This window comes from Aethalodelphis obliquidens, unplaced genomic scaffold (genome assembly GCF_003676395.1).
Source record: "Aethalodelphis obliquidens isolate GAN/ISIS:26980383/991018 unplaced genomic scaffold, ASM367639v1 scaffold24, whole genome shotgun sequence".
NCBI classification, from domain to species: Eukaryota; Metazoa; Chordata; class Mammalia; order Artiodactyla; family Delphinidae; genus Aethalodelphis; species Aethalodelphis obliquidens.
The window spans coordinates 14,416,444-14,430,177 of NW_020837968.1; the positions used below are offsets into that span (position 1 = coordinate 14,416,444).

Genomic DNA, 13,734 nt, shown 5'->3' on the forward strand with positions numbered 1-13,734 from the left:
AAAGGGAGGAAGTAGGCGAGGGAAGAGCCATATGATGGGCAAAGTGCTTGGGTCTGCTGACTGTTGGACCCTCCAGTGGTATAAACTGTAGAGAACTCTGATTTTCATTTTAGTCAAATTTTACTCCTTTTTGTAACCTGATAAAACACATCTACAAACTAAGCTATAACTTCATTAGTCTGTCAGTTGTAACAGAGTTTGAAACAAAACATGTGCAAAAGCAAATCCTTTATTGAATTGCTTGCATTTATAAAAGGTACATTTAAATTTTTTCATTGAATGATTCTGATTTAGGAAGATTTTAGAAAACCGGCATTTTAAAACATGGGAGAAATCACTTCTTTCTACCATAATAAACCCCTAGAAGAGAATCTAGTTTTAGAAAAGCAAAAGGAGGCTTAAAACAGATAAGATCCAATGGAGGCTGTGTTGTGTTGTTTTCTTTTACTGAGAAAAGAACTTTGTTGAGGATGCATTTTGCAAGAAAGGACAAGGAATCAATTCAGTAGTCATAGAACCCCTGACTGGGAGTTAGTTTAAATATATGCTTGAGGCTTGCATTAACCAGTGATACTCTATTAAACAGCATATTTGGGTAAACTTGTGGGAAGCCCAAGATGGATTAGTGTTATGTTGACTTACATTCTTTAGAATAGGTCATATTAAGGTGCAATTCCAGGATGTTTCTTACCATGAGGAAAAAGATTAGGTTTAAAATGACCTATGGAAGAAAATGGTTTTTAAGTAACCTTTCTTAAACAGTTACATATATGCATATAAATGGAGCCTTCCTATATAGTGTTAAAATTCAGTTTTATATAAATGTAATTCTGAGAAGTTACACATTGAAGTACTCTACTGGGCTCCTCAATTTGATGTTACACTTAAAAATGAGAGACAAGAAATAGAAGTTTGAGATCTGAAACAATTACAATGAACGTTTTATTTTATGTAGGCTCTTTACATTGTCCTTTTTATTATTTTCCTCTTAGGCTGAAAACCTTCTCCTTGATGCTGATATGAATATTAAAATTGCTGACTTTGGTTTTAGTAATGAATTTACAGTCGGGAGCAAGTTGGACACATTTTGTGGAAGCCCGCCTTACGCTGCCCCTGAGCTTTTCCAAGGGAAGAAGTACGACGGGCCTGAAGTGGACGTGTGGAGTCTCGGCGTCATTCTCTACACGTTAGTCAGTGGCTCCTTGCCTTTTGACGGCCAGAATTTAAAGGTATCGGCTAAATTTGATACTAATGTTCTATCCCCAAGCACAGTGATTTCATAAGCCAGTGACACGTGCTTTCTTTTGCTTTGTAAGGAACTGCGGGAGCGAGTCTTACGAGGGAAGTACCGTATTCCCTTCTATATGTCCACTGACTGTGAAAACCTCCTGAAGAAATTATTAGTGCTGAATCCAATCAAGAGAGGCAGCTTGGAAGTAAGTAATTTTTTCCACTCCATATTTAAAGTCTAACAATTAAAATATTCAAGGAACTACAGAGCATTATTTCAATAATTTTTCCCCACGTTTTTTAAGGAAAATTGCCAAACCATCTCATTTGCCTTTTATTTAGATCTAGAGAAAGTCACGTGATGCTTTCACTACTCAAAGGTTGTGCAGTAGGTTTGGCTAAAGACTCTTATTTCTTCTTTGTCCTGCAGTGAAGTCTTAAATTAAAACAGCATCAAAATAGGGATAAAATTGACTTAGTTGAAGAAGAAGGAAAACCTAGTCTCTGTCACACATTGCTTGGTCCAGTATAGAAACCTTGTATTTAGTAAGTACAGATATTTCAAGGATAAAAGAAGATAGTGAAATTTGAATCCAGTGAATACTTCATGGCTGTATCTGATAGTAAAAAATTTAATAGAACCCTCTCAACATCAGTACAGAAAGTTTGCAAATATTTAAGTAGAACATATTGGAAACAGGTATTTCATTTCTTACCACACTGTTGTGTTGCCTACATACATTCCACATATGTGAGGTTATTTATAATAACAGACGCTGTTAAAAAAGTACTAAGTATGTTACAGCCAGTAACATCAGAGGTTCACATAACCAAAATGTCTAATCTTTTTTCCTTGTGACACTGCAGTCAGAACAACTTATTAAGCATTTTTCCCATCTGTTTTTAAAAATATTTTAGCCTGTACTAAGATAATTTCGGAGATTCAGCATGTATTGTTCACTAGTATTTTTTGTCTTCATTTATTTGCCTTAATAGATAGGGTAGAAAATTCAGAGAATTAACCTCATTTAAACTGTACTTTTTTAGTGTAGCAATGGGGGCCTTCTGGCACGGACTCCATGCTGGTTAGGAGGCAGCCTTATAGTGAGCCATCCCTGTGTACAGAGCTCTCAGGTTAGTTTGGACTTTGTAATTGTATTACCACAGTACTTTTCACTAAAAGATACAATATGATGTTTCGATGGAAGTTAAGGGATGGTGACTTCCATTGGGAAATTATTTTAAATGTTTTATATCAGTAGATCAATTATCAGATATTTTTTCCTGAATTGTTTGTTTAAATGTGATTAGTTACTTCCTATGATTTTTGTGGGTTTTTTTCTTTGGGGGTCAAAGGATATGTTGTAATGTTTTAAAAGAGAAATCTGTGCAGTAAAAAAGCCCACTTTCATATTACCGCTCTTCTAAACTTACTTTCAACCATTATAATGGAAAATTGTGTGAAATAGTTATAATTGTTGACACTCATACAAGTTCTAAAATTTTATAGGAACATAAGCCTCCCTTGATCCTGCTTTATGACCCATTTTTATCATTGGAGCCAAGTTTACTTGAATGTCACTTAACAAAATGTCCAGAGTTGAGGCATCAGCTCAGCTAATGAGAGGAACAAAAAGACCATAAAGAACAAAAATTATTTGGGGGGAGTAGATTTTACAAATCTCTATGGACGATTGATAAGATGTGCTTCGAGTCTTAACTATGATTAATTTACAGTGGCCAAATATTTAAGTCTTTCATCCTTTGCATTAAAATATGAAGGATTAAAGTATGAATTCTCTGACTTGAATGTAAAAGCAAGTTATTATTACGAAAACATTTGCTCATCAGAAGCTCAACTTGATGTATTTGAATATAGTCTGGAACTTCCTGTTCCACCTTGTCAAAATTAAGTCTTCCAGCCATGGAACCATGAGTCTACGTTGGAAATATTATCGTAATATTGCAGATATCACCATACAAAGGCTGGTCTGCTTCACAATTCCCAGAAATGGTTTTCCAGAGAAACCTGACACCATTGGAAAAAAAAAATAAAGATTTCTTTATACCAAATCTTAAGAAACTCCCCTTGAAATAACAATGATGTCGAAAATTATATTAGTCTTCACTTTTATTTTCATACCTACTTTATTATCAACTTTACAACCAAAAAATCCATAAAGTATAAAAAGCAGCTATTTTCAAAACACCAGTCTTCAGTGTGTAAACATAAATTTTTATTCAGTAATAATGTTTTCATGTCATGTTGCATTCTTTTTTTTAAACTTAAATGTTTTTAGTATGTCCTCTTTGCTTTGTCATGAGAGTGACCGCCTTCTCTGTCAGTAGCTATGTTGTTCTCCTTGGATTATGTATCAAAGTTTATTTAACTATTCTCTGCTTGTTCCACATGTGAGTTGTTCTCATCGTTTTTGCTAAAAATAATGTGATGTACTTTTTCCCTTTGGGATGTATGCTTGGATAAATTCTCCAGACAGTAATTACTCGGTCAAAGGGTATAAACAGTCTGCTAGGTCCTGTGTATCATTGCCAAAAGATTGTGTGTTAACTAAGGCATTTGAAGGTACATATTCTGCACAGCTTGTTTCAGTATTGGATAAAAATAGTTTCTAGTATTTGATGCCTTTATGGTAGTAATACAGTTTGTCATAATCGCTTTAATTTGTATTTCTTTCATTAGAGATAATGCTCAATATTTTTAATGAATAGGTTAAGTGTCCTTCTTCATATGTAAGCTTTCTGTGTCCCTAAACTACTTGTCTAAAGGAGTCTGGTTAATCAGCTTCATAGACTTGTATCAGCTTTGTACCTTTTGAGATGAAATATTTCCCTGTTAATTCTCATATTTTAAGAAATGGAACTTGATGTTTTTTTTCGGTGTTACTTGAGTATCATGAGTTATTGATGAAACTCTAGTCTTCACTATGTAATTTGCTAATATTGAAGTTTGATTTAAAGAATCTTTATTTTAAATAATTTCACATTCTACTTGCTTGACCCATAGTTGCTTCTAGATCTAAACAGTTAATATATTTTTTTCAGGTTGTATATCTGAGTGCGGTCACCTCTTCCTAATTGTACTCATAATGGGGGGGGACAGTATCACACATGGTTTTCAAAGGATTTGTGTTTTATGTTGTATGCTGGGTTTTTTCCTATTTATTTGAATATTGGTGTGTCTGGATTTTTTTTAGAAAGATACTGAAATTTTTTCCTGCTACCCCCTCTTTGTATATTCTTTCATTTTTCCAGTCCTTAAGTAAGATGGACTGTGTTACCTTTCAAAATAATACAAAATTTGAGCCTAAAGCAAAGTTCCTCATTATTGCCCTTTCTCCCTCATCTTTGGTCCTCCTCAAAAAGTATTTATTTTTACTTTTAACACCTTTTTCAGCCTGCTAAGATAATCTTTAAAATCTTGCTTGTGTCTGCCCAGTTCAAGTGACAGCAAAGCAGAAAACAATTAATAATAATAATAACCATTTTTCTAATGAAAATTTCTAAGTACAAATTCAGAAGCATATGGTATACTTTACAAAGGTTGAAACCATTTAAGAAAAATTATTTTCATCTGGCCAGCCTAAAGTCCATAATTTTTTAGTGTTGGACCTATGTGTAGGGTGTATATTTCCATTGGTCATTTGTTTAACTCTTTATAATTCATCTGAATCAATTATTTTGTTAGAACTTTTCAGCAAATAGTCATTTCTGTTCAGTGACAGTGATGGCTACGGTAAACTTGCTTCAAGTTTGGAATCTTGTTGGACCTCTTGTTCCTCATGTTGAGATATCTCAAATGAAACTTGAAATGGACTAGTTTGTTCAACTGGTCTAGTGCAGTATGTTGGCCAGTGGTTTACACTGTGCCTGAAACCATCAGGAATAGGGTTGCGTGAACTCCGCGGTCACCAGCACCACCATTTTCTGGGGACACTTACTTCTCCCTTGGCTTTGAATGTTAACCCTGCGATTTCCATGGAGGAATTTTGAGTGGGCGTGAGGTTCACACACTGAAGACAGGGACTTCCGCATGCTTTTTCCTTTCCTCTATCCCTATTTTGTTGCTCTCTTTGCCTTACTCCTCTAAAAGAGCTTCAGATTTAGAACTAGTGGAGTTAATTCTGCTACTTTTTTCCCCTAAGCAGATCTTCTTTCTTCCTACTGTTACCTCCCATTCCTTTTACTGAAGGAAATTTTTCCTCAGATTATTTTTATTTTGCTTTGAAACACAACAGTTTTTAAGGAGACAAACTTTGCTCTGTGGACTCGGCAACCCCCAGAGATCAGAACAGTTAAGACAGGAAAGCGAAACTGTTCTTTCTCTCATCACCGCCCAGCGGCCTTTTCTTTTCACTGTGATTTTCCACCTTCCCTGGGATCAGCCTGGCCTCAAATCTGATTTTGTGTGAAGACTAGCAGAGTCAGTGCTCCTTCTGTGTTCCTCAGATCGTTCCTTTCCCGGTGCTGTTTCTAAAATGTTGCTTATCTTCATTAATAAAAGGTAGCATTTCTCCATTGCCTATCAGATCAAGTTTAAATTCATCATCTGAGGATACTCACTTTATCTCCTGTTCTTTCATTGCATGTTACCTCTGTTCCAAGTCAAAGGAGAGGATGCCTCACCGTTCCCCCCTCACATCTGCCTTCACTTGTTCACCAGTCCAGATATTACCTATATTTGGAGAGTGAGTTCACCTCCTAACTTCTTGGGATTCCTTCCCTGAAAACTCCAGCCCACACTGCAAGTTACTCTTTTTCGTCTTTATTAATACTCACTGCTAATAGCACAATCCTGAACAGTTAATTCCATTGTGTATTCAAATATTTTCAGGTTTGGTGAATAAATCTTATTTCCCCAGATAAAAGACAAATTACCTCAGGGTTTAGTCCACATATATATATATATTTTTCCTTGATGTGAACAGATAATAATGGTTGTGAAATGAGCACCAAATACACACCATTTAATTGAGAAGCATCAGAAAATTTGGATTATCTTAATTTTGCTTTTAATATTTGTCTTCCACTATCAAATCTGTTATTGCTCTTGTATTTTTTACTTAGGGATACTCTGTTCCTCCCGGCACCTGAGTTAAAATCCTCAGACACCTCTTGGATTTCATCCTTTCCCTCATTCTCAAAACGAATTTTGCTAGGGAGGGTGGGAGGGAGGGAGATGCAAGAGGGAAGAGATATGGGAACATATGTGTATATATAACTGATTCATTTTGTTGTAAAGCAGAAACTAACACACCATTGTAAAGCAATTATACTCCAATAAAGCTGTTAAAAAAAAAAAAAACAACGAATTTTGTCATCAGGTGCTATAGATTGTGCCTCTTCAGGTTTTCTCTCTTCTGTTTCATGCTGTCCAGTTCAGTTCTCTGTTCTCTATCTCCTGGGCATTTTAGTGACTTCCTAAGCTGTCTTCTTGTTGTTAATCTCTTCTCTACATTTAATTTTACTCAAGGCTTCTGTCCAGGCTTATTTTAAAACGCTGCCCTGTTCAAAAGCAACAAACAAGCATTTGTGCTGAGAAAGATAGTACAAGGCACAGTCTTTATCCTCAAGGACTTTAAATACAGTGAAGGAGCTGTGATAAAAGGTAGAATGTGATAACAGTCACAATAGGAAATATACAGAGTTCCATGGGAACACAGAGGAAAGACAGATGAGTAACACAGACAAGAGGTTTTATTCCTTCAGTCTACAAATATGTATTGAGCATTTAAGTGCTGGGTATGTTTAGGTGCTTGATATACAATACTGAGCAAATCAGATGCAGGTCATTCTTTGTTTGGGTTTATGGTCTAATTAACAGGTAAACACAAAATATTTACATAATGACAGGTTGCATAATTGTACACAAAGATCAGAGTACCATGAAAGACAGTGATAGAATGAGCCCAGATTTTGTGTGGACATTATAAGGCAGATAAAAAGGAACTTAGGTGGAAAAAATAGGGGGAAACATTCCAGGCAAAGGTCCTTATCTTCTACTCCACTGAGAAAACAGAAACCAGTAGTCATGAACTCTTCATTTCCTGCCACCGTACTCTTAACGGTACCGTCTGAACCCCACCCACCTCCTTAGTTCCCTGTTGCAGTGGAGAGGTGTCTTCTCTTGTGCAAGACTTACCCATTCATTCCGGTGCTGGATTTAGCACGTGTGATGTGCCTTCTCAGTACCTTACTCCTTCAGTAAAGCTTTTTCTTCTGTACCATCCTAACCTCCTCTGCTAACTCCTTTCCCTCAGCCTTTATCCATACCTAAAGAGCTTCTAGTTTTTTTTAAAAGGCATCCTTCAACCTCACAGTCCCCATCCAGTATTCTTTCTTCCTCCTCCCTTTCTGGCCAGACTTTTTAAAAAGTATCTCCACCGGCAGTCACCAGTTTCTCATCTGTCCATTTGCCTCTGTGCGTTACCCTCTGATTCCCATCTCCACCACTCGGAAGCCACCCTCAGTAAACTCACCAGTCTTTGTCGTAAACACAACAGATTACGTTTTTAGTTATCACCTTATTTGACAGGACACAGCTGCCTCCTCTTTGAAAAACTCTCGCCTTGCCTTGCATGTCACTGTGCAGATTCTTCCTCCCCCCATTTACTGTTGGGATTACTTTTCTTTGCAGCCGTTACATGCTGGTAATGCTGGCATTCTTTAAGCCTCTAGTATTCATTCTCCCTCGATTCACTCTTCTGGAGAATCCCACCACTCTGTCCTCATCTGTTGGCTGCTTTCTAAATCTCCATCCCTAGCCCAGATTTCTCCTGGGCTTCAGAATAAACTAAGTGTTGGCAGGACATGTCTGTTTGGATATGCCGAAGCACCTCACACTCAGTTTGTCTAAACCTGAGCTCCATCTTTCCCGGTCCATTCGACCTCTCTTCCCGAGTTTGGTGTCTCATTGAATGGTATCAGCCTCTACTCAGTTGTCTAAACCAGAAGCCTCATCATTGCCTTCATTTTCCCTGAGCTCTTTCATCTCTCCCCTCACTTCCAATCACAGAGTTTTGTTGATTTTTACCAGCCAGATACTGAAAATGTCTTTCTTCCCATTGCCGCTGCCTGCCCTTAGAGCGGGCTGGTATCTTCTCCCTCCTAGATTCCAGCGAAAGCCTCTTAGTGGATTTCTGAGTCTCCAGTGTTGAATGACTCTCCACACACTGGCCGGAGAGACTTTGCAAAATCACACTCTTCAAAGATATCCTTTATCCAATTGAAAGGAAGCTTCGTGATTTGGTCCCTATTAATTTTCCACCCTGCTCTTGCTCCGACACCCGCCTCGTGTAGTCATACTGACGTGCCGTCCCCCACATGCCCTGCTCGTTTGCCTGGATCACTCACAGGCTTTTGCCTCTCTTCCAGTTCCTCCTGGCAGGATAACCTCTTACTTAACTCTTCCAGCATCTAACCTCCACTTACTTGGGATTCTACTATTTATAAATCTCATTCCATTGGTTATTATTTTCAGACTCTTAATATTGTGCTCTTACAGGGAGATCCGTTGAGTGCTTTGTGACCACCTAGAGGGGTGGGATAGGGAGGGGGTGGGATGGAGATGCAAGAGGGAGGGTATATGGGGATATTTGTGTACTATGTATAGCTGATTCACTTTGTTATACAGCAGAAACTAACACACCATTGTAAAGCAATTATACTCCAATAAAGATGTTAAAAAATATATATTGTGCTCTTAAATTTGAGAACATCACTAAGGACTTAACTTCAGCTCATTTGAAACAGCAGAAGTATTTATGTCTAGCTTATGTTTGTTAGTTTTCTTGTTTGCCCATTCTCATTCATCGTAATAATAACAAACATTCAGAGAGCTGCCCCAAAAATGTAATGTGTTGATAAAAGGACAGTTAGATCCCGTTGTTTGTACTGATGTGTTTGTGTGGAGAGGTGGGGTTTGTTATAGATTTGGGTTTTTTTTTTTAATTTATTTTATTGAAGTATAGTTAAGTTATAATGTGTTATGTTATAGATTTGTTTTAAACATTTTTCAAGACTTCCATTTTTAACCACTCTCTGAGCTGCCACCTCCATATATTTGTGCAGTCCAGCTGCAGAAGTGAGTAAAGTTGTCAAGGACTAGATGGGCTGGATTACAGGGACTGGTTCCAGGAACCTCCGTGGATGTTCAAGTCCCGTCTGTAAAATGGTGTGTAGTATTTGCATATAACCTGTGCACATTCTCCCACATACTTTAAATCATCTGTAGATTATTATGACACCTAATACAGTGTAAGTGCTATGTAAATTGTTGCTGGTATGTCACAAATTCAAGTTTTGCTTTTGGGGCCTTTCAGGAATTTTTTTTTTCTGAATAGTTTCTATCTATCGTTGGTTGAATCTGAGGATGCTAAACCCACAGATACGGAGGACTGACTGTACTGTGTAGCTGTCCTAAGTGGTTCATCATATTCTTTGAGGATTTTTATGCATTCACCATGCAACCTAGGAAATTCTGCCAGCAACAGAATTTTCCTTCTGCAGATGCTGCTGCCTGATTACTGTCTAGGCTTCTGCCAGACATACTATTTGGGAGGAGGCAGATGAGGAACAGGAAGGACTTTGATATTTTGGAAAATCATGTGGCAGGAATTTACAGCTCTGCTTTGCAAAATTTATTTTCTCCTGATGTGCACCCTCCCTGACACTTTTACTTTATTTATTTATTTTTATTATTATTATTTTTTTTGCGGTACACGGGCCTCTCACTGTTGTGGCCTCTCCCGTTGCGGAGCACAGGCTCCGGACGCGCAGGCTCAGCGGCCATGGCTCACGGGCCCAGCTGCTCCGCGGCATGTGGGATCCTCCCAGACCGGGGCACGAACCCGCGTCCCCTGCATCGGCAGGCGGACTCTCAACCACTGCGCCACCAGGGAAGCCTCACTTTTACTTTATTGATGAATGATCACTAAAGACTTGGTGATAGCATTGTTATTTTTTAAATTTGTAGTGAGTCTACTTTTATTTAAATTAGTTGGATAATGTACCTAAATTACCATTGCTCAAAGTGGTTATAAGAAGTAAGTATGGGGCTATCCATCAGACATTTAGATTGTTTCTGCATCTTGGCTATTTTGAATAACACTGCATTGAACATGGGTATGAAATATCTCCTCAGGATCCTGTTTCCCGTTCTTTTGGATAGGTACCCAGAAGTGGGGTTGCTGAATCATATAATAGTTCCATTTTTAGCTTATTGAGGAACCTTCTTACTGTTTACCACAGCAGCAACGCCATTTTACAGTCACATCAACAGCGCACAAGGGTTCCAGTTTCTTCGCATTCTCACCAACACTTGTTACTTTCGTTGTTTTTAACATTGGCCATCCTGACAGATACAAAGTGATATCTCATTGTGGTTTTGATTTTCCTGATGATTAGTGATGTTGAGCATCTTATATGCTTGTTGGCTATTTGTATATATTCTTTGGAGAAATATCTATTCAAGTTCTTTGCCCATTTTTTTAATTGGGCAGTTTTTTGTTGTTACTGAGTTGTAGGAGTTCTTTATAGATTCTGGATATTAACCCCTTATCTGATATATGGTTTGCCAGTAGTTTCCTCATTCCATAGGCTGCGCCCTCTGGGTTGCCTTTTAACAGCCCCGGATTGACTGTTGTTTCACAGTCTCAGCTTAAATTGGACTCTGGTAGTGCACACCAACGTCTCTTTTCACCCTGATTCTTACTAATTCCTAATTCCAGGCTTAAATCACGATTGTTCTCTCTTCCCATATTCTCTGAGCTATATTGTCATTACTGACTCTGATTTCCATTTCCCATGATCTCTTCTTTCCTAATGTTTTAGTAAGTGATGATTTTTAAATTACAGGTATATATTTGGTAGAAGACCAGGAAAAAAAATCTCTTCATTAATCTCAAATGTAAAAATGAAGCAGAGGTTAAAATCAGTGGGCTTTTATATTAAAATTTTCAAATGTGAAAATATTCCTTTTAGAGGAGCATAGACAGCAGGCAGTATATTTTGAATCAGTTCATTTGGTGGTGTGTGGGGTGATGCTTAGAGTTGTCATAAGATATATAAGTATGTCCCAAAATCTTACACCTCCTGTTGACCTGCTAATCAAGCTAGAAACAGTAACTTTAGTTTGAAAACATCACGATTCTTGTTGACTGAACCAGTAAGTTTCACATTTACTAAAAATGAGCTAATATAAGTGGTTGAATGTTCTGATTGGCCAAACATAATGTAGAGTTTATTTCCTAGCAAATAATGAAAGATCGATGGATGAATGTTGGTCATGAAGAAGAAGAACTAAAGCCATATGCTGAGCCTGAACCAGATTTCAATGACGCAAAAAGAATAGGTAAGTATTTAAGTACTGTGAGAGGGGTGGTCCCTAGGCTAAAAGTGAGAGTCCTTTAGTCTACCCAAATCGTGTTTAAAATGTAAATGGGAAGCAATTTTTATTTGAAAAATACTTGCTTTATCATCTTTTCTTTCTCCACATATACACTAAAGATTGCAAAATTCAAGTTCCTTATTTTGTTCTCATATATTATAATCTAAACCAGATGTTGGCAACAGTGATATAAAAATTAAGATAATGTAGATAAACCTCATTCTTTTCTTTCAGCAATTCCTAACGGGAGGAATGACTGATTTAAGAATCAGCACTGATCCGACTGATAAATATCAGCAAAACATAGCATGTATTTGAACCAAAAGCCTAGAGGCCCTGAGATAGAGGGAGGAACACTTTGGCTCCCCCTTTGTTTCCCGCTGTCTCAGCAGGGTCCATCCTCCCACACCCAGTCAGTGCTCTACTCCCAACCGGTTCCCTCTCTTCATTCCCAGAGCCATCAGCAACTCACAGTTGAGTCATCTCCTGTCTGGCTTGAAGGCAGAATGGCTGAGGAGGGGCATTGTGGGGTGTTAGGAATCTGATCAGAAAGAACTGTGGGATTCAAGCCTTCCAAAGAGTAAAGCAGAAATTGTTAAGAGATGAGAGAAACCACTCCATGAGTGGCTGAGGGTGTGTCGAGAGAGAGAGAAGGTGTTCTGTGTGTGTCACAGAGAGACAGATGCTACGTGGAGCTGGATAAAGGAACTCAGCTCAAGGATGTGCTGGGCAATGAGGAATGGAGTAGCCTGTGAATATATTAACCCACAGTGTAGATAATTTCTGCATGAAAAATTGGGGATGTACAGTATCTGTAACTACACGGTGTCTGTATATTAGTAATCCAGAAGTTTTACAATTAAAGTTACACTTTAAATGTTCAGAATTTAGTTTTCATATCCGATGTGGGCAAACTTGCCCATTTTTGTTGGTTTCTTTACTAAAATAAACCCATTTTCAGAAAATTTGAATTTTGTTGTTTTTTATTTCTAGACATCATGGTCACCATGGGTTTTGCCCGAGATGAGATAAATGATGCCTTAATAAATCAGAAATATGATGAAGTCATGGCTACTTATATTCTTCTAGGTAGAAAACCACCTGAAGTAAGTTTTTCACCTTTTCAGATTAATGTGAATTATTTCTTGAGCTAAGTCACAGCTAAGTATAGATATAATGTTGGCAAATATATTTTAGTTTGTATCAAAAATAATACAAAGACCCTAACATTCTTATTTATCAGAAGTCAAAATCCAAGTTGCTGAGTTGTGAACTCACCTTATTTCCGAATACTGAGAGATTCTGTTTTGAAAGAGCAGGCATAGTGCCTGGCTTAGCTCTGAGAGGCCCTGCTCACAGTCACGTCTTTGAGAATGGCTCTGGCAGCCCAAGTGCAACAGCCCTGCCAGAGGTAGCACGGTTATTTTGGGTGGGCAGAAAAAGACAGCAACTGAAACAAAAGGAGGTGACAGCATTGAAAACAAAATGTATAGGTGGGAACCCAGGAAAAGGTTTTTTGGTGATATATTTTGCCTTGTAGAGTGTCAAGTGTTTTGATACATTCAGTTGGAAATTCTCAAGGCCAGTCGAGGTCTATAATAGGGAGAGAGAGCAAGGAAGTCACTCTCTGCCAATTGTGATTGAACCTTTGATGATCCTTTGGGACAGCAAAATATAAAGGTATAAATCGAGAGTCAAAAACAGCCCAGAGCTTTGACAGTTGGTTGAAAATTAGACATCTGTGGGAGGCATTTTGTAGAGTAGGATGAAATTATTTATAATTAGATAGTAACTATTAGTGAATCAGTACATTCAGCTGACATTTATTGAACCTACTCTGTACCGGAAACTATGCTAAGTACTGGAATAGAAAGGTTGGAAGGTCTCTGCTCTCAAGGAGCCGTCAGTCTAGAGGGGAGAGAATCGGTCCACAGTGTGGTACAGTGTGGGACGTGCTCTGATTAGGGGGATATACAGGATACTCAGGGACATAAGGGGACAGGCACCCACAACAGGCCAAGACATGTAAGAGGTTGAATTAACAGTATTTGATAACCTGTTGGAAATGAAGGATAAGAGACTCTCAGATTTCTAGCATA

General features: G+C 38.0%; 1 protein-coding gene across 1 annotated transcript in view; it reads left to right on the forward strand.

Annotated features, from left to right (window-relative positions):
* The window catches only part of MARK1 (microtubule affinity regulating kinase 1), a 144,546-nt gene that overhangs the window by 109,293 nt on the left and 21,519 nt on the right, over positions 1 to 13,734 (forward strand). Inside the window, exons 8-11 of the mRNA XM_027122227.1 lie at positions 993 to 1,229; positions 1,317 to 1,436; positions 11,500 to 11,599; positions 12,629 to 12,741. Coding sequence (XP_026978028.1) covers positions 993 to 1,229; positions 1,317 to 1,436; positions 11,500 to 11,599; positions 12,629 to 12,741 — 570 coding nt within the window. The remainder of the gene's footprint in view (positions 1 to 992; positions 1,230 to 1,316; positions 1,437 to 11,499; positions 11,600 to 12,628; positions 12,742 to 13,734) is intronic.